The sequence below is a fragment of the Rhinopithecus bieti genome, unplaced genomic scaffold, assembly GCF_001698545.2.
Source record: "Rhinopithecus bieti isolate Rb0 unplaced genomic scaffold, ASM169854v2 scaffold_5019, whole genome shotgun sequence".
NCBI lineage: Eukaryota > Metazoa > Chordata > Mammalia > Primates > Cercopithecidae > Rhinopithecus > Rhinopithecus bieti.
This window is the reverse complement of record NW_016804585.1, coordinates 354954-374435: the sequence shown is the minus strand read 5'-3', so window position 1 is coordinate 374435 and position 19482 is coordinate 354954. Positions and strand designations below refer to the sequence as shown.

The following is a 19482-nucleotide window of genomic DNA, read 5'->3' as shown; positions in this document are numbered from 1 at the left end:
AAAAAAAAAAAAAAATAACTTTTCTAATGAAAATTAGTATATCTACTATTTAGCAGGCAAGCGATGTGAAGGGAATTTGATCCACAATGACAGTCCTACTCATTCTGTTCTCACTCGTGAACCAAATGTGCAAATTGTTCCTTGCCGCCATTCCATATTCCCCACACCCACCCCTTGCAGCATTAAACCGCCAAACACCACCCAGGAACGGATTTCCTATTTCGTCATTTAAACCCATTATCTTGTTCCCTTACTATCTTGCCAAACTGGTTTCCCTCCACTTACATTTCTGAGACATGATGTAGCAAGATAACAAGTCTAGACTGTTTGTATAAATAGACAGTTGGGTCCTAAAGTTGGAGAAAAGGACCAAAAGCTAATAGTCCTCTTGTTTTATTTTCAGTGCACTGCCTAAACCACTCAGTAATCCCAAAGAGCTTGTCCAGTTACAAAGCATTTATTTGTGTATGTGTGATATGTGTGTGTGTGTGTTGTTGTTATTGTTGTTGTTGTTTAGAGACAGGGCTCACTCTGTTCCTCACGCTGGAGTGCAGTGGCAAGATCATAGCTCCCTGGGCTCAAGCAATCCCCCCGCCTCGGCCTCCTAAAGTGCTGGATTACAGGCACAAGCCATGGCACCTGGCTCTCTGTGTTTCAAAGGGCGCTCATTTTATAGTATCGTGCATCAGCTCTTCAACGAGTGTGAGGCAAAGGACTAGCAGTTTAGGAAAGAAAATGAGAATGCCATCTTCAATTGAAAACTAGCCTTTGCCTAACTTACCAACTAGAAAACAAGGTTAATTCAGTGAAGATCAACGGAATCACTGGAGTGTGTTCACATGTACAATGAGGGTGGAGCTTTTGTAGTTAATATTTTGAGTGAATGACCCAGAAAGAGGGTGTGGGTGAACAGGAGTCCTCTAGATTCGTTTCAGAGGATTTCTTTCAATCTCATCGGAGTTGTGGAAATGGGAAAGTCTCCACCCGTGCCTCAAATATGCCCACCCATGAACACTGCAGAATTTTATGTTTTTAAATGTCAGGCATTTGGTCACTGATTTACAGAGTAATGTTTATCTGGAAATGACTCTCAAGACCAGTTTGGTGGGTAACGAGGAATAAAAGGTGATGTTATCTCAAAAGTCTGCCATTTAGTGACCTGCCCTAATTACAGTTATTTAGGTCAATGTGTCCACACTTCAGCATCCTCCCAAATAGAGGATGTTGATTACGTGTCCTCAGAAGGCTGCTTGTTGTAATTGACATTGACTTCGGTAAAATGTAGACAGCGACTGTTGAGAAACAAATGGGAAAACTAGATGGGTAGCACCATGCTTGGGGTAATTCCCGGGTAATGATTTGGCAGTGAGAGGAGGGACCACAGGAGAGTAATGAGAACAATGGTAAAATGGGCATAAAAGGTAAACATTCCCAGAATACTGTTTTTCATTCTTTTTTCACTATAAATCTTTTTGTTGATAACTACAGGGTTGAGGGGAGGCTTACTTAGATTTAACCTTCTCAAAATTGCTGGAACCAGGATGAATGTTCCTAGTCAAAGCACAAACTTAGCTACCTCTCCCCTGATTCTAAGAAAAGAGTCTCCTTCTAACAGCCCTGGGAACTTACTGCAAATTCCAAGCTTTGTCTTTCATCTCTCTGCTCTTGGGGCTCTGGGTAGTGCCACATCTGGTGGTGGTTTTGTGTGAAAGGAAATAATATATATAAATAATTTCCTGTTTGGTCATTTAAACCTATCCCTGTGCTGGACAGAATTTGACCCACTTCACTCAATAGCAGTGTCTTGTGGCTGAAGTGCCCGTTATTTACAACTGCTGGTCAGCCGGAGTCAATTGAGTACTTGCTCACTAGCCCAAAAGCCACTCAGGCCTCCTATTCTGACCCTTACTGTTTTCATTTACACAAACAGTTGTTAATAGCTTCACTGAAGGCTATGATTCATTTCTTTAGAGCCTAGAATTATTTTTGACAAGAAACTCACTGTCTAGTAAATATTGTCATTATTATCACACTATTATCATCCTCTTCTCTTTCTCATTTTTTGAAGCTGGATTTCTTTTTCTTTTTAAGAGATGGGATCTCACTGTGTTGCCCAAGCTGAACTTGAACTCCTAGGCTTAAGCCATGCTCTCACCTCAGCCTCCTGAGTAGCTGGGACGATGGGCTAGTGCCATCACACCTGGCAGAGCCAGATTTTATTTTATTCCGGAAAAAAAAAAAAAAAAAAAGCTGAGCTTTGGCTGGGTGCAGTGGCTCACGCCTGTAATCCCAACACTTTGGGAGGCTGAAGTGGGAGGACTGCCTGAGGCCAAGAGTTGGAGACCAGCCTGAGCAATATATTGAGACTAATATATTTTTTTTTAATTAGCCAGGCATGGTGGCTTTAGACTGTAGTTCCAGCTACTTTGGAAGCTGAGGTAGGATTACGTGAACCCAGGAGGTTTAGCCTGCAGTGAGCTGTGATCGTGCCACTGCACTCCACCCTGGGTGACAGAGTTGAGACCCTGTTTCAAAAACAAGTAAATAAATTAACTAATGAAAACTGAGCTTTATAATGTATTGTATAATGACTAACATAAAGGTTTTTAATGCCACTAATAAAATTAGAAATATTTACTACTTTGGGGCTTGTTTTCTTTTTAGACAGAGTCTCACTCTGTCATTCAGGCTGGAGTGCAGTGGCACTATTAGGTTGGTGCAAAAGTAATTGCGGTCTTTGCAGTTACCTTTAATGGTTCACTGTAACCTCAAACCCCTGGGCTCAAGGAACCTTCCCACCTCAGTCTCCCAAGTCGCTAGGACTACAGGTGCATGCCAACATGCCCGGGTAATTTTTTTAAATTACTTTTTGTAGAAACAGGATCTTGCTATATTGCCCAGGCTGGTCTCAACTCCTGGCCTCAAGCAATCCTCCTGCCTCAGTCTCCCAAAGCACTGGGATTACAGGGGTGAGCCACTGTGCCAGCCACTACTTGCTTTTTACTCTAATCCCTTAAACTAATTTCAATTTATTCTTCCTTAGATATAATAGAAATGTATGGATAGTTCATTTTAGTTTGGATCTCCTGAGGTGTTTTTGAGAAAACAGAGACAGATGTTTACAGCATCACAATATGTTTGCCCAGGGCAGGTGTGGGCAAACTGTGGCACTCTAGGCAAGGGCAGCCAGTGGCCTGTTTGTGTACAGAGGTTTTTATGTTTTTAAAAGGCTGTGGAATAGAAAACAAAACAAAACAAAACAAAAAAGAATATAACATAGAGACTATATGTGTCTAACAAATTTTTAAAATTTACTGTCTGGCCCTTTATAGAAAAAGTTTGCTGATCTCTGGCTCAGGCTAGCATCATGTGTTAAAATGTCAAGCCTTGTATTTAGAGCAGCTAGTATCTCTTTGAACTTTATTTTATTTATTTATTTAATTTTTGGAGATAGAGTTTTGCTCTTGTTGCCCAGGCTGGAGTGCAATGGTGCAATCTCAGCTCACTGCAACCTCCGCCTCTTGCGTTCAAGCAATTCTCCTGCCTCAGCCTCCCAAGAGCTGGGATTACAGGCATTCGTCGCCACACCTGGCTAATTATTTGTATTTTTAGTAGAGATGGGGTTTCTCCATGTTGGTCAGGCTGGTCACAAACTCCCGACCTCAGGTGATCTGCCCGCCTCGGCCTCCCAGCGTGCTGGGATTACAGGTGTGAGCCACCGCGCCCAGCCCTCTTTGAACTTTAGACATAAATTTGGGCACTGCCTGCTGAATTGAGGTAAATTATATTGATTACAGTTTACTATTTTAGTCTATTAGATATTGCCACTGTTTATATACTCTTCTAGTAGTTCTCAATTCTGGCTGCATTTTAAAATCACCTGGGGAGCTTTAAAATATTCTTGCCTAGGCCCCTGTACCAGAAAACCTGATGTCATTGATCTGAAGTGGGGCCTGGGCATAGGTATTTCTTACATGCTCTTCAGGTGATTCTAATGTGCAGCCAGGTCTGAGAACCACAGGCCTACACTACTCACGGGTCTATTTGTGGATGGGCAATTAGCCACATTCATAGGCGGGATTTTTTGTGTTTCGTTTGTTTGTTTCTTTGTTTTTTGAGACAGAGTTTCGCCCTTGTTGCCCAGGCTGGAGGGCAATGGCGCCATCTCGGCTCACTGCAACCTCCGCCTCCCAGATTCAAGCCATTCTCCTGCCTCAGCCTCCCGAGTAGCTGGGATTACAGGCATGCACCACCATGCCAGGCTAATTTTGTATTTTTAGTAGAGACAGGGTTTCTCCAGGTTGGTGAGGCTGGTCTCGAACTCCGACCTCAGGTGATCCGCCCACCTCTGCCTCCCAAAGTGCTGGGGATTACAGGCATGAGCCACTGCGCCCGGCCCATAGGCAGTTTTTATTCACATTTGTATTAGAAATTCAATAGAGGTGCGTTATACAAATTGTTCTTTAATTTCAACGCAGAAGTGTTGCTTAGGGAAATTTTAACTGAGACTATTTTCAAATGGGAAGAGCATATGTAACATATAATACAGAGCACAGAGAAACAGAATATGAAAGATAGGAACTGAGAGAAGCGTGCTGAAAAAAAAAAAGAAAAAGAAAGAAACCACTCAGAATTTCAATACACAAATCACTGAGTAGATGTCTTGCTATCTGTGTGAGTGTATCTGTTTTCAAAAGTGCTGTTAATAAACAGAGCAGTAAATCTGGGGCACCATGCTTTTTTTTTTTTCAAAGTTGTTAAGAAGAATTATATCAGTCTGCAGGTGTCACACGCAGTTACTCAGAATCAGAAAGAAGGCTGATCGGGGGTTAGAAGATCTCCATCTATCTGTCTTTTTGCAACCAACCACGTCCAGGCTGTTTATTTAATACTTCCTCTTGCTAATGAAGGTACTGGTTGGGGATGGGTCGAGCTTTCCCATCTCGGCATAAGACTGCAAGATTTGAATGTGCCCTGGTATCGGCTTCACTGACCACAGCAGGTACCCCAGGCAAGAATCTGAGCAGTTATAACAGGTAACAACAATAGAGTGTGCATCCAACTTCGGACACTTCTCCTTCCAGTTTATTTCCTTTTCCCCCCATGTACCAATGTGTTCTTTTCTCTCTTCTTTTTATATTTTTCCAAACCAGCAAGTGCGGAGGCAAGACACATCAAAGCAGAGATGGGAAGTGAAAGAGCTCTCGTACTGGACAGATTAGCAAGCAATGTGGCAAAACGAAAAAGCTCAATGCCTCAGAAATTCATTGGTAAGAATACAAAGCTTTTTCCTGCTGCTGTTAGCAGATAGTTTGAATGAAATAACATAGGATGCTTGCTACACAAGTCCCTTCCTGACTTAACCTCTGTTAAAATAATTAGTTTTTCATTGTGTACTTTTATTCTTCATGGTTCATTTTGATAGCTCTAGAAAATGGGATAAAAGATATTCACTAAAGCATCATCATGACAGAAGATCGGAGTATTTGATATATAATTTCCTAAATGGATGTGATGTTTAAAATCCTGTTCCTTCCTCTTTACTCTGAATGACATATGTTGCATGAGAGAGTTTATGTAATTTATACCAGTAAGATGTTCAAGATAGCATTTTTGTAATCTTTTGTAATTATATTTTACAAGTTGGTTCGTTAGCATGCTCAAACTTCTTTCATGCTCTAAAACATATTGCCATATTTTCTTGAATTTGATTGAGAATTGGCTTTAAGGGAAAGTGGTTGGGCAAACATAGATTTAAATAACAAGGTTTGATTTTAATCATTTGTCTTACTGGAGTTAATTTTTATGCCATTGGTTTTCACATTGTCAAAAAATACAGCAGGATGAGATGGCTACGAAATAATTATGTTCATGAAGTGTTAGGACCTCCAAATGGCAGAGATATTTTGCTGAACTCTCCCAGATGTTTACATAAATGTGACCATGATCTTTAAAATAGATTTGTATTTGTGAAGTAGACAACTGAAATTGAATGTATCCGTTTTGCTATCAATTGAAAGTTGGTGATATTGAACAAAAATAGTTATCACATGAAAATAGACCTCCCTCAACATCAGTAATATTTTAGAAACCTGTCTCAGTCTCTTTTTCCAAAGCTGCTTGCAGCTGTTGATTTTTTATTTCAGTCCTTTTGTATTTATTCTTCTCAATAGCTCTTACAGATAATAAGTTGCCTGCCTGGTTTTTAAATCTGACTAAATTTGATTCTGGTATAGATAATGTTTTTACAAGCAAACATTCTATGTGAATTATAGAGGTATATTGAAAGAACCCATATATTTCAAAATTACCTAATTTGGTATTTCTGCCTATTTATTTTGTTTTGACTAGCTGAAAGGTTTTTGTGCACTTTTAGTCACTTTAAGAATAAATTGTGTCGGAGGAAAGTTGGTATATTTCAGTTGAGGGAGATCCCCTCCTCCTTGCTGTCCTCCCTCCCCTTGGTGAAGCATGTCAGGGGAGCATGTAGTGACTTCCATTTAGAGTTTAGGCACAGTAAACAAATGGTGAGTTTAAGACATTATCTAAAACATTGCTCATGTATCTTTTGGGCTTTACTTATGTGAAGAGGTTCTGACTGGAGTACAAAAGAAAGCTTACCTCATTATTCTGAGTGTATTTTAATTTGGAGAAAGTTGTGGGTTTTGTTTGTTTTGAGATGGGGTCTCACTCTTCAGCCTAGGCTGGTGTACAGTGGTGCAATCATAGCCTCGAACCCCTGGGCTCAAGAAATCCTCCTACCCCAGCCTCCCAAGTAGCTGGAACTATGGGCACGCACCACCAGGCTCAGCTAATTTTTAAACTTTTTGTGGAGATGAAGTCTCCTTATGTTACCCAGGCTGGTCTGGAGTAAGTTTTGACTCTAGAAATGACTGAAGCCGACATGAGGAGGGACATCACAGGGAGAGCTGGGCAAGAAAAAAATGTAAAGCGACTTAATTTCTTTCTTTCTTTCTTTCTTTCTTTTTGTTGTTGTTGTTGTGACAGAGTTTCACTCTTGTCGCCCAGGCTAGAGTACAATGGCACGATCTTGGCTCACGGCAACCTCCGCCTCCTGGGTTCAAGAGATTTTCCTGCCTCAGCCTCCCAAGTAGCTGGGATTACAGGCATGCGCCACCATGCCCAGCTAATTTTGTATTTTTAGTAGAGACGGGGTTTCTCCATGTTGTTCAGGCTGGTCTTGAACTCCGGACCTCAGGTGATCCGCCCACCTCCGCCTCCCAAAGTGCTGGGATTACAGGCATGAGTCACCGCTCCTAACCACGACTTAATTTCAATCCAGTTATGGTCAATGCATTTTGGTCTAAGAGAACTAAGTTTGAGAGACAGTCCCTAATATTTACAGTTGCCCCAAACCTATAGTTTAACTAAAGCCCTACTTAACATAATCGAAGTTGCTTTGGTATTTCATGGGTTCAAAAATACAGCATGCTTCCTATGTGCAAATTCACGCCATTTTTCCTGCTGCCTCGGGCATCTGTTTCGTTTGTTTGCTACTATTGCAACCCAGAGGATTTTCACTTCACCACTTCCAGACTTGTGAGAGATGCTGATCTCGTAGGTGCTGATTTCTCTCATCTTCTGAACCATCGCATTCTCTCTGTGCTGGATCAGAAACCTAGGAGAGTTAGCTCTTGATTGAGCTGAAGTAGCAACTTCAGGGCTTCAGGGCCCAGAATAACTGGGGGAATTTTTTTTTTTTTTTTTTTTTTTTGGTAAACTGTGGTGTAGTGCAATAAGAAGAGTACTGGATTAGAAGCTAAAAGACCCAGGTTCTGATCCTAGCTCTGTCATTTCTTAACTGTGTGTTTAGACAAATCACGTAACCTTTCTGGGGCTCTCTTTACTCATCTGTGAAATGAGGAGACTGAATAGGTGATGAAGTGACCAGAAAGGTTCCTCCCATGTACAAGTCTGTGAGATTAATTAGAAAAGAAATAAAAGGCAGCAACTATTGATACCACCGTGTGTTTAGAAAGCCCATGTGTGTAACTTCAGATAACCTTTTTCTCAAGGCGATACAGATATGGTGTTTATGCTATACACCATATCCTAGGTTTTAGGGTTTTTTTTTTTTTTTTTTAGGAAGATGGTATAAATCTGAGAATCTAAAACACAGTTGCATTAGCCCGACATTCATGTGTTTTACTTAGGGCAGTACTACTTGTTCATTCACTCTTTCGTCCATTCATTCATCATACAGAAGGTTAAGAGTTCCTGTCATATACATGGTATTCTTGTTCTTGGACACTGTTCTAATCTTCTTGCATTAACTTGTATCCTAAACCTTTGTTTGAAAGGTTTTTTAAAATAAAATAAAAGAAACCCCTTAAATTATTTAACTGAATAAACCTTTGTGATAGAAAATAGTAATGTCAACGGAGGGAAAAATGACCATTATCTGTGACACTGTGCAGTGTATGAGATGAAGTGATGTAAAACGTGGGGCTACTGTTTTCTCTCCATCTCCCCTTGCCTCGCCTCACCTCTCCTCTCCTGTCCTCTTCCCTCTCCTTCCCTCCCCTCCTCTTCCCTACTCTCCTCCTCTTCTCCTCTTCTCTCCTTTCTCCTGTATTTCCTCTCCAAGGCACTGTTTTTTGAAGATTCAGCTGCCAGGGTAATGGCAATGGGTAAGGTGTGAAGGAAGAATGAGTCATTCCCTTTAATCCTTGCTGACAGTTGCACAGCACTCAGACCAGCCTTGACTTCCCTGACCTCTTGAACTGTGAGGGTAAAGGTGAAATTAGACCATCAGGTCAGCCCGCTTCTATCTCAGGCAGGCTGGAGATAATTACCAGTAGGGAACATTTTGCATCCGTTAGAGATGAACTGGGGAAGAGGGACAGATTGGATCAAGTCTAAATGTATTTTGAGACACAAACATGCTCTCAAGTTGGAGAAAAATAATTTTTTTTTCTAATTCTCCAAGAAATTTTGTATGGCTTTGTTTCAAATGGGAAAAAAAATGGACACACGTCCATCAGGAATCACCATCTTTACACTGTCAGAATAATTCTGTTTAAGTTGTTGTTTTCAAAGGACAAGAAGACATTCCTTTGCACATACTGTCCTTTAGGGGATTTCCTTTCTCTGAATCTTGTTCTCCTGTTAGAAACTTGTCTGACTACACTTCAAACTAGGCCATCCTCAAATACTTGGCTCAAAATGGATTTCTCTCTTGGATGGAGAAGAAAAATGACTACATTTCTGCATATTTCTCCTGATTTTTATTCTTTCCCAAAAAAACAGATGTTATTCAGACCGAAGTGGTTACCATAGCATCTCCTTATTTTAAAAGTTTTATGTATTACTTTATTAAAGGAAGTTTTCATATCGAAAAGAACATGAAAAAAGATCTCACTCACCTGTGGTAAACATGTTAATGAGGTTTTGACACTTCAACAAACCATCGGATCTCCCTGTGAAGTAACTAATGAGAAATTGCCTGCTTTGGTTAACAGCAACAGGAAGCAGTTTTAATACCTGTTTCTAAGAGAAAAAAAAGTATTTTTCCAACCCCTTCCCAAATCCCTGATGTCCATAATCCTGTAAACATTACAATGTCATAGTATTTTAGGGGTATTAGGAACCACCAGTGAGGCTCTTTTCCATGGAAGGAAGGAGGATCAGAGAGGTGGAGTGACACAGCTGCAGGTGACAAAGTAGTGCCAGACCTCGGCCTATAAGGCACTGCAGTCCAGGCCCTTCCTTCCCCAGGAGGTGACCAAGAGCAGTGCATGTCATGTGGGGGGCTTTGGACAGCGAGGAGTCTGGTCATTGAAAGTTGGTGGGAGAGACCAGGTGCAGTGGCTTACACCTGTAATTCCCCACTTTGGGAAGCCAAAGCAGGTGGATCACTTGAGGTCAGGAGTTCAAGACCAGCCTGGCCAATATGGTGAAACCCTGTCTCTACTAAAAATACATAAATTAGCCAGGTGTGGTGGTAGGTGCCTATAATCCCAGCTGTTTGGGAGGCTGAGGCACAAGAATCGCTTGAACCCAGGAGGCAGACGTTGCAGTAAGCTGAGATCGCACCAGCCTGGGCAACAGAGCAAGACTCTGTTTCAAAAACAAAAAAGAAAATTGATAGAAAAAAACCCTTGAAGAAGGGCCATTGTTCTCCCTCAAGGGTGATCCTCTTTAGAAAAGAACAGTCTTCCCTGGTGACTCCATGAGAACAGATGACATCCACACCGCACTTCCCAGTGTCTCACAGAGGACAAAGACTTCTGCAGCGACCAAATGTGGTCTCAAGCTCAGCTTTCCCCAGCACCACCCCCACAGCTCTCTCTGTTCTTTCCTCCTTCCTGTTTCTTCTTGTTCTCTGGCTCCCCTCTGTTTTCCTCCTCCTGCAAGAAGTGTTAGTTTCACTTAGGTTGAGATCGGAGCCATGATGATGATTGGATATTCCATTTTCCTGCCTTTTTTGTTCGTTTGCTTTTGGATGTGTGCTGATAGTAAGAGTGAGGGAGAACACTTGTGGGAAATTATATGACACAGCAGCAAACACATTTAAGTGACCTGAAGAACTTTAAGACTTAAAACCTGAATCTCACCTTACCCCATCATGGTGACTATAAATACTGGATTTCTGTTATTTTTCTAAAGGTTCAATCATTTTGCCCGCCTCTTCAAAAAACCTTTCAATGGCTGCCAGTGAAATCAAATCCAAACCATTCAGTCAGGCCTTCTGAGCCCTCCACAATCTGTCTCCAACTTACCTCTTCTAATTTTATCATTTCAGTCAACCAGTCCTTTGCTTCAGCCACAGTGAACTCCTCCTCCCTCTTCTGTGTAATATTTCACTCTTGTCTGAATGCCCTCCCTCATGTCTGCCCTTAAAATACACATTGTAGGCCAGGCACAGTGGCTCATGGCTGTAATCCCAGCAGTTTAGGAGACCAAGGCGGGAGGATCACTTGAGCTCAGGAGTTTGAGACCAGCCCAAGCAACATAGTGAAACTCTGTCTCTGCAAAAAAAAAAAAAAAAAAAATTAGCCAGGCATGGTGGCATGGGCCTGTGGTCCCAGCTACTTGGGGGGCTGAGGTGGGAGTATCGCTTGAGCTCAGGAGGTTGAAGCTGCAGTGAGCTGTGATCACGCCACTGCAATCCCACCTGGGCAACAGAGTGAGACCCTGTCTCAAAAAAAAAAAAGAAAAAAGCACACATTGTCCACATTCCCATACCCCTGTGTTCTCTCTCTTCTCCATCCTCCCTCTGCACTCCAGGCAAGTTTACTAGTCTGCTTCTTCTTATAGATATGACTGTCTCCACCACCGTCACTACCACCACCTCTGATTTCAAGGAGACTTTAAAGAATAGATGAATATTTGCCCCATATTAAGTGTGGTATATTTGAGAAGTAGTTCAGTTTTCTCTTTCCACTCTCTTGGCTACTTTATGTTTTGTTCTACCATGTAGCATTAAGGATACTGATTTGTCATGAAATGGTGTAAATGCTGCATCTCCTCTGTTGGATTGCAATTTTGTTGTATTCCTCAAATCACCCAACATGGTGCTAAGCAAATAATGAGAATAGAGTGCTCACACGTGCCTGGCACTGTTAAGTACTTTATAGACATCATAACAACTCTGCGCAGCACATACTTCTTGAATGCATGTGCTGGTTCATGTGGAAAAAAGCAGTTGCTGCCACTAAGCCCCCTTTCTCTCTGCTATGGGAACCATTGCAGCAGAAAACTCGAAGTCACTGCTGGTGGTGGGGCTGTGCAGCCACCGGCAAGGTAGCAGCCATGAAACAGCAGTTAACACTCAAACATATATACTGGGATATGTGGGCTCTTGGATTACATCCTGGTTCTCTGTTCACCAACTGAGCAATCTTGGAAAGTGCATCAACCTGTTTGTGCTTTAGGTTCTTCATCTAAGAGATGATAATTCATACCTTAAAAGGTATCATACAAAAATTAGCCAGGCACATGCCTGTAGTCCCAGCTACTTGGGAGGCTGAAGCAGGAGAATCACTTAAACCCGGGAGACAGAGGTTGCAGTGAGTCGAGATTGCACCATTGCACTCCAGCCTGGGTGACAGAGCAAGACCCTGTCTCAAAAAAAAAAAAAAAAAAAAAGGTATCAACCCCTAACAGGCTGGTAAAATGAGACAGTATGCAAAGTATCTAGGATGGCACGGTGGATACAGCAGGGGCTCAATAAATAGTACTTATCATTATTGGGATTATTGTATATAAGGCATAGTGTGAGGTACTGTGAAATATAAAGACCAGAAGTAAACATATTAGGGTGGTGGGTCTTCCCCCTCAACCCTGCAGACAGCGTTCTGAATCCACTTGCTCAGTTAAGGGCCCCTTTAGCTTTAGCCTGTGATTCTGTACTTCCAAGTTGGCACTTAGAAGCCAACAACCATATGTCCTCACCACATTGCATCAGTTCGGGTCAGGTGGTTTCTTAGTTTAGAGTTAATAAAGCCAAGCTATGAGAGATTGACATCTTTAAAAGGAACCACAGGTAGGGAATGGCCCACCCAGGCAACCTTAGTTTCTAAACTTAGGACTTGCTGTTGCCATGTGTGTTTTTGTTGGAAGAAGACCTCTAATTCAGCCTGAAGCTGGTATCATGAATCATTCAAAGGCGTGGTGTGATTTTGACTAGAAGCTGGACCAGATGCTCTGTGCAGGTTTGGAAGCAGTTACACTTTTGTGGTTTGACTAACCTTTTTTATGAGTGTGTTACTAAAGAAACGTGAGCTGTTGGCTTTTCAATTACTGTAGTTTACCCTTTCTGAGTTTCATACACATTGAGTCATCGTGTCTACAGGTGACTGATAATCATCTGCACTGCTCAAGTTACCGTAACTCGGAGACGAGGGGATCTGATGATTGCAAGTTGCATGCACGTGAACATCTGAGGCTGCCCCGTCTCCTTAACAATGAACAATGGTCTGTGTTAACTACAGAATTTAGTCACGTATTTCCACTCATCCAGGGGTTTATTTTCCTCTTAATGTTTTGCCTTTTACAATTTTAGCACTCAGCTGTTTTCTGACATATGCTGCAGGTGGTATAGATTATGAAATTACAGGCCTCGTTAAATAAAGCAAATCCTTGGGAGAAAGGATAAAATCAGAATTTGCGATGGGCCTATCCCACCCAGAAACCTTCTGGAGCCTGTTAGGTGAAAAGAGAAAAAGTTTCTCAAGGACCCCTGGTATTTAGGGAGTTGAATAGAGATGGCCACACTGGAAAATAACCAGTAACCTTAAAAAGGCCAAGAAACCGAAGTTCATCATTTCTGTGTCACATTCTAGGGAAGGAATGTCTGTGACCTTAGCTGGCTTTCATGTTTTCAGTCTTCCAGATGGCCTTGACCAAAGATATATCCAATCTGGAAACTGAAAATAAAAACCATTGATTGCTTTGGCCAAGGTCTACTCTGCTGTTGCTTCTCATTGAGTTTCCAAGACAGGGTGTTTTTCTTTGCATAATTTTTTTGCTCTCAGGTATTTATCTGGAAACTATCAGGTTGGCCTTAAGGTCAGCTGCTTGCGGGGATGCAAAGACAAATTCATCTCATGGGAATAGATCTTTTAGCTGGTTCTTTTGTCTCCAATTTCTCACTGTTCTGGTCCGCCTTACACATTGCTGTTACGTTAACCACAGCCTGCCTTTCTCAAGGGCAGGTAGCCTTGGCTCTTTGTTCAGATTCACACCCTACAGTGGGCCATTCGGAATGCCCACCATTCTGTCTTACCGTGCGTTGTCTTTTTTCAGTGTTTCCCCATTTTCAGTGTTTCCCACATGTAGGATGCAAATTGCCAGCAGGCACATGGGGCGCTTAAAACCTGGGTCCACACAGCAGGACAATTATTTTCTTTCAAGTTGTCTTTCAGTCTCACAGTATACTAAGGAGAAAAATTTAGACTTAATTTGATGCCAGTTGTCTTTAACACTAATCTCACACTTGGTAATCTCTGTTTCTAACAAAGGGGGAAGGGATCTTAGTCTCCAAGTACTCACAGTAGTATCCGATCAAAATTTAATGAAATGCTCTCTTTCATTGTCTTCATTTTTCATAGTTATCTTCTACTTGTGGAAAGTGATTCTGGTTTTCCGTTTATGTTAGTGATATAAAGTTTCCTTAAAAACCACATTTATTTTAGAAAAAAAAAGAAAGAAAATGTGAGCCAAATCAAACAGAGAAAAAAACCCAAGCATTCACCAAGTGTTTTCCATGTGGCAGACCCTGTTCTACGTGCTTTCCAGTGACCCTGTGAGGTACATACGATTATCTTCACTTTACATGAGGACACAGAACACAGACAGGTTAAGTGATTTGCCCAAGGTCACACAACTGGTGACCAATGGAGCCAGCATCAAACCCAGCCCATCTGACAGCAGAGTTTGTTCTCTCAACCACCACACTGCCCTGGTGTGTGAATATTGCAGAATGTGAAGGAAGAGCGAAGCCTGAGAAATACTGTACTTCATACTTCTTGATCACGTTTCAGCCAGGCTCGCTTACTGCACGTCCCGTGTAGCCCCACCTCTCTGCCTTCATTCCTGCACTCCCCCTCAACTAGGATGTCCTCTCCCCCTTCTCTGAAAATCTAAATTCTTCCAGTTCATCAAGACCCTTCTCAAAATTTAGATTTTCCAAGAATGTTTTCCTTTCCCCAACTACTTCTGAAGTTTCTGCATTCCCTTAATACCTAGATACAATTTATACCAAATTGTCTTGCCTGTGCCTGTATGTTACCATATTATTCTTTTTACAGAACACATGTTACTTCCCTGCCTAAATGCCTCAAATGTGAGCATTTAGAATAAAAGCAAAGACCTCCATAGAGCAAAGCAGTCCTTTTACAACTTTTTTTTTTTTTTTTTTTTTTTGAGACAAGATCTCACCCTGCCACCCAGGCTGGAGAGCAGTGGCATGATCTCGGCTCATTGCAACCTCCGCCTCCCAGGCTCAGGTGATCCTCCCACCTCAACCTCCTGAGTAGCTGGGACTACAGGTGCCTGGCTAATTTTTGTACTTTTTTGTAGAGACGGGGTTTCTCCATGTTGCCTGGGCTGGTCTCGAACTCCTGGGCTCAAGTGATCCTCTCTCCCCGGCCTCCCAAAGTACTAGGATTACAGGGCTGAGCCACCGCACCTGGCCAACTTTTAACTTATATTTTTTCTCCAGTCCCATATGTATAGGTCTTATCTCTTATCCACTAGGTTAGAGATACCTCAAGAATAGGAAATGGTTCTTCCAATCCTTTTGTTTTCTCCTGTTTTTTTTTAATTATTATTATTATTCTTCGTCTTTATTTTCATTGCTGAATCCTTTACCATATGGCAGTGACACATTTTGGAATCTAAACATGCCTAGGAAACATTACAGAAGGATATGGTTTAGCAAATCTCTCCAGAATCCAAGCTAACAGAATGGAGAGGCTCAACAGTGACCTCAGCCTCACCTCCAGCACTCGGCTCCCCTCCCTCGCTTTCTGTCCCCTCTCCCCACCACTCACCACTGAGCACATCTGCCCTCACTGCAGCCCCCATCCCTGCCTTCCCTGTGACCAGAGAGCCTCTGTTTTCTAACACACAACACCCACACGCCCCGAAGGTGGCTAAACTCTGTTTTCAAAACTTCTCAGCAGTTTGACATGAGAAGTAGGAGAGGGTGACCACAAGTATATTTTTTCAGTTAAGTGTGAGATAGAGCCTAATGATCACATGTGTATCAGAGATATACTTGCCAAGCAAAGGAAGAGAAACACAGTTTAGGAAAGGGACAAAGACCATGATCTCTTCTCAAGAAAACTTTTCTCAAACTTTCTACATTTGAAGCTCTTTCACTTCAGTCTCAGTCAGCCACGACTGGTGAGTTTGGGGAGTAGCCAGTTGGCGTCTGGGGAGCCATTTTCTCTATCTCTGTAGCTATTTAAAAAGCTGCTGAGGTGAGGGACGGAGTGTCCCCACTCTTTGCAGCAGTTCCGTCCCCCTGGCTACCTAATATTCCTGGCAGAAAATAACAAGCAAAAGCAAAATAAGAGTTGGGAGTTGACTGTGTCTTAAGAGATCGTGAACTATAGCAGAAGCCCCAGGCTCCCATGGGCTGGTAGCTCCCTTGTCCCTCTAGCCCCATCCTAGCATCCTGCTTCCTTCCCTCCTTTCTTGAGGGCTCCCCTCTGACATGCACAGTGGGCATACCTTACCATGTGGCCTCGACTGAACCACATCTCTGCCCCTCCCTTCTGCCTGCTGGCTTTATTTTAACCATCCAAACACGTTGCTGCCAACCAGTGTCCCCTGAGATAGCACAATGGGAAACCATTCTGCCAGGCTTGGTCTTCTTGAGCAGCAGGCAGCTTAACTTTCCTCCCTTTCTGAGGTCTCTAGAAAATATTTACAAACTCTCTGCCTTGACAGTGTTCCCTCTGTAACCCTTTCTGTCACTTGTTCCAGGTGAGAAGCGCCACTGCTTTGATGTCAACTATAATTCGAGTTACATGTATGAGAAAGAGAGTGAGCTCATACAGACCCGCATGATGGACCAAGCCATCAATAATGCCATCAGCTATCTCGGCGCCGAAGCCCTGCGCCCCTTGGTGCAGACACCGCCCGCTCCCACCTCGGAGATGGTTCCAGTTATCAGCAGCATGTATCCTATAGCCCTCACCCGGGCTGAGATGCCAAACGGTGCCCCACAGGAGCTGGAAAAGAAAAGCATCCACCTTCCAGAGAAGAGCGTGCCTTCTGAGAGAGGCCTTTCTCCCAACAATAGTGGCCACGACTCTACGGACACTGACAGCAACCATGAAGAACGCCAGAATCACATATATCAGCAAAATCACATGGTCCTGCCTCGGGCCCGCAATGGGATGCCACTTCTGAAGGAGGTTCCCCGCTCTTACGAACTCCTCAAGCCCCCGCCCGTCTGCCCAAGAGACTCCATCAAAGTGATCAACAAGGAAGGGGAGGTGATGGATGTGTATCGGTGTGACCACTGCCGCGTCCTCTTCCTGGACTATGTGATGTTCACAATTCACATGGGCTGCCACGGCTTCCGTGACCCTTTCGAGTGTAATATGTGTGGATATCGAAGCCATGATCGGTATGAGTTCTCGTCTCACATAGCCAGAGGAGAACACAGAGCCCTGCTGAAGTGATCATCTGGTCTCAGGGATTGCCCCTAAGTATTCAGCATCGTTTCTAAAAACCAATGACCTCGCCTAACAGATTGCTCTCAAAACATACTCAGTTCCAAACTTCTATTCATACCATTTTTAGCTGTGTTCACACGGGTAGCCAGAGAAACACTGTCTTCCTTCAGAAATTATTCGCAGATCTAGCATATTATTACTTTTGTGAAACCTTTGTTTTCCCATCAAGGACTTGAATTTTATGGAATTTAAGAGCCAAAAAGGTATTTGGTAATCATTGTCTTCTACAGCAATGGAATGAGTGGTCCTGGAGATGTGCTACATGAGACATTCTTTCTGAGATGTATCAGCCATATGTGGAAAAGCCTTTCGGTCATACGTGCAAATCCACAAAGAGGAAGAGCTGACCAGCTGACCTTGCTGGGAAGCTTCACCCTTCTGCACTTCACAGGCTGAAGGGTTAAGATCTAATCTCCCTAATCTAAATGACAGTCTAAGAGTAAGTAAAAGAACAGCCATAAAATAAGTATCTGTTAGGAATAACTGAAGACCCCATTCTCCAAGCATCAGATCCATTTCCTATCACAACATTTTTTTAAAATGTCATCTGATGGCACTTCTGCTTCTATCCTTTACCCTCCCATATCCAGTGAAAAGCTGAGCTGCTTTGGGCTAAACCAATTGTCTATAGGAGAAAATCTATGCCAGAAGAACTGATGGTTTTAAATATAGACCATCAGCGAAACTCCAGAAATTTGTCCACTGTGGATGATGACATCGCTTTCCTTTGGTCAAGGTTGGCACAGCAAGGTTATAAAGGGGGAAATGGTTTGGCAGCACCAACAGAAAACAAACAACCAAAACACAGCTACCTAAAGCTTCTTCAGAGAGTTCATGGAGAATTGGTGATGCAGACCCAAAACAAATTTGCCAATGATTTTTTTCCACCAAAAAAAAAAAAATCAAAAAAGTATGGCTTAGCCTCCCCCTCCCCACAGGAGAGGAATTGGAGATAGATGCCATGTGTGTTTAGATTGGAGCTGAGCTCCGGGATGGGGTGAGGAGGTACACCTCTAGTGAGAGGTTCTCCTTGATCAGACAGGCTTCGGCCCTTTTTTTCCCATTTATAATGGAATTGCTGTATTCCATGAAAATTCCTGAAAGTCTGATCACGGTTCTGCAGATGTATGAGTCATCCTTGTCACTCATAATGTGTACATACTATCAGGAGGAGTGCTGTTATCATTGTAAAATTAGCATTGGAATAAGAGGTCACAAAATCTGTTTGCTAATTAGCTATGTGGCTTTGAGTAAATCATTTTCCTTTTTTTTTTTTTTTTTTTTTTTGAGACAGGATCTCAATCTGTTGCCCAAGCTGGAGTGCAGTGGTGCAATCATGGCTCACTGCAGCTTCAACCTCCCCAGGCTCAGGTGATCCTCCCACCTCAGCCTTCTGAGTACTGGGAAAACAGGTGTGCACCACCATGTCTGGCTAAATGTTGTTCTTTTTGTAGAGATAGGATCTCACTATGTTGCCCGTGCTGGTCTTCAACTCCTGGGCTCAAGCAATCAGCCTGCCTCAGCCTCCTAAAAGTGCTGGGATTACAGGTGTGTACCACCACACCTGTCCTCATTTAACTCTTAAAACTCAGTTTCTGGCCAGGCTCGGTGGCTCACACCTGTAATCTCAACACTTTGGGAGACCGAGGCAGGTGCATCATGTGAGGTCAGGAGTTCGAGACCAGCCTGGCCCACATGGTGAAACCCTGTCTCTACTAAAAATACAAAAATTAGCTGGGCAGTAGTGGCACATGCCTGTAATCCCAGCTACTCGGGAGGCTGAGGCAGGAGAATCGCTTGAGCCTGGAGGCGGAGGTTGTGGTGAGCGGAGATCGCACTACTGCACTCCAGACTGGGCGACACAGTGAGACCGTGTCTCAAACAAAACAAAACAAAACAAAACAAACAGAGACAAAAAAAACCCTCAGTTTCCTCATCCATAAAATAGGAATTGGACTTAAACTTTCTCTTAGGTCCCTTCTAGCTTTAATTCTTATGTGATTATGCAGTAACCACAAGTTATTTTTTAAACCTCCTAATGTATGGATATTAAGCAGAGGAGTATTTATATGAATACACGTTTCACATTCCTTTGGTATGAAAATGGTGTGTTAAGTTTTTCCTTTAACAACTGAGTTGTGAATGTGAAGAAGGTGGTGGAGAGGAACAAAAAACAGAAAGGTATTTTGATCTTGCCCCAAAGCGTACACACAAATTGGCACATGCAGCTGTTTGCCAAAGCCTTTTTTTTCTTTTTTTTTTTTTT

General features: G+C 42.7%; 1 protein-coding gene across 2 annotated transcripts in view; it reads left to right on the top strand.

The window, feature by feature from the left end:
* IKZF3 (IKAROS family zinc finger 3) overlaps window positions 1-18013 on the top strand; it is a 99544-nt gene extending 81531 nt beyond the window's left edge. The window contains exons 1-3 of one of the 2 annotated variants that reach the window (XM_017869261.1): window positions 4693-5036; window positions 5154-5270; window positions 16459-18013. In XM_017869261.1, the coding sequence (XP_017724750.1) occupies window positions 5186-5270; window positions 16459-17162 (789 nt within the window). In that variant the 5' untranslated portion in view covers window positions 4693-5036; window positions 5154-5185 and the 3' untranslated portion in view covers window positions 17163-18013. Of the gene's footprint in view, window positions 1-4692; window positions 5037-5153; window positions 5271-16458 lie in introns of those variants that run through there. The other variant, XM_017869260.1, reaches the window with a different exon arrangement.
* The last annotated feature ends 1469 nt before the right edge of the window (window positions 18014-19482 follow it).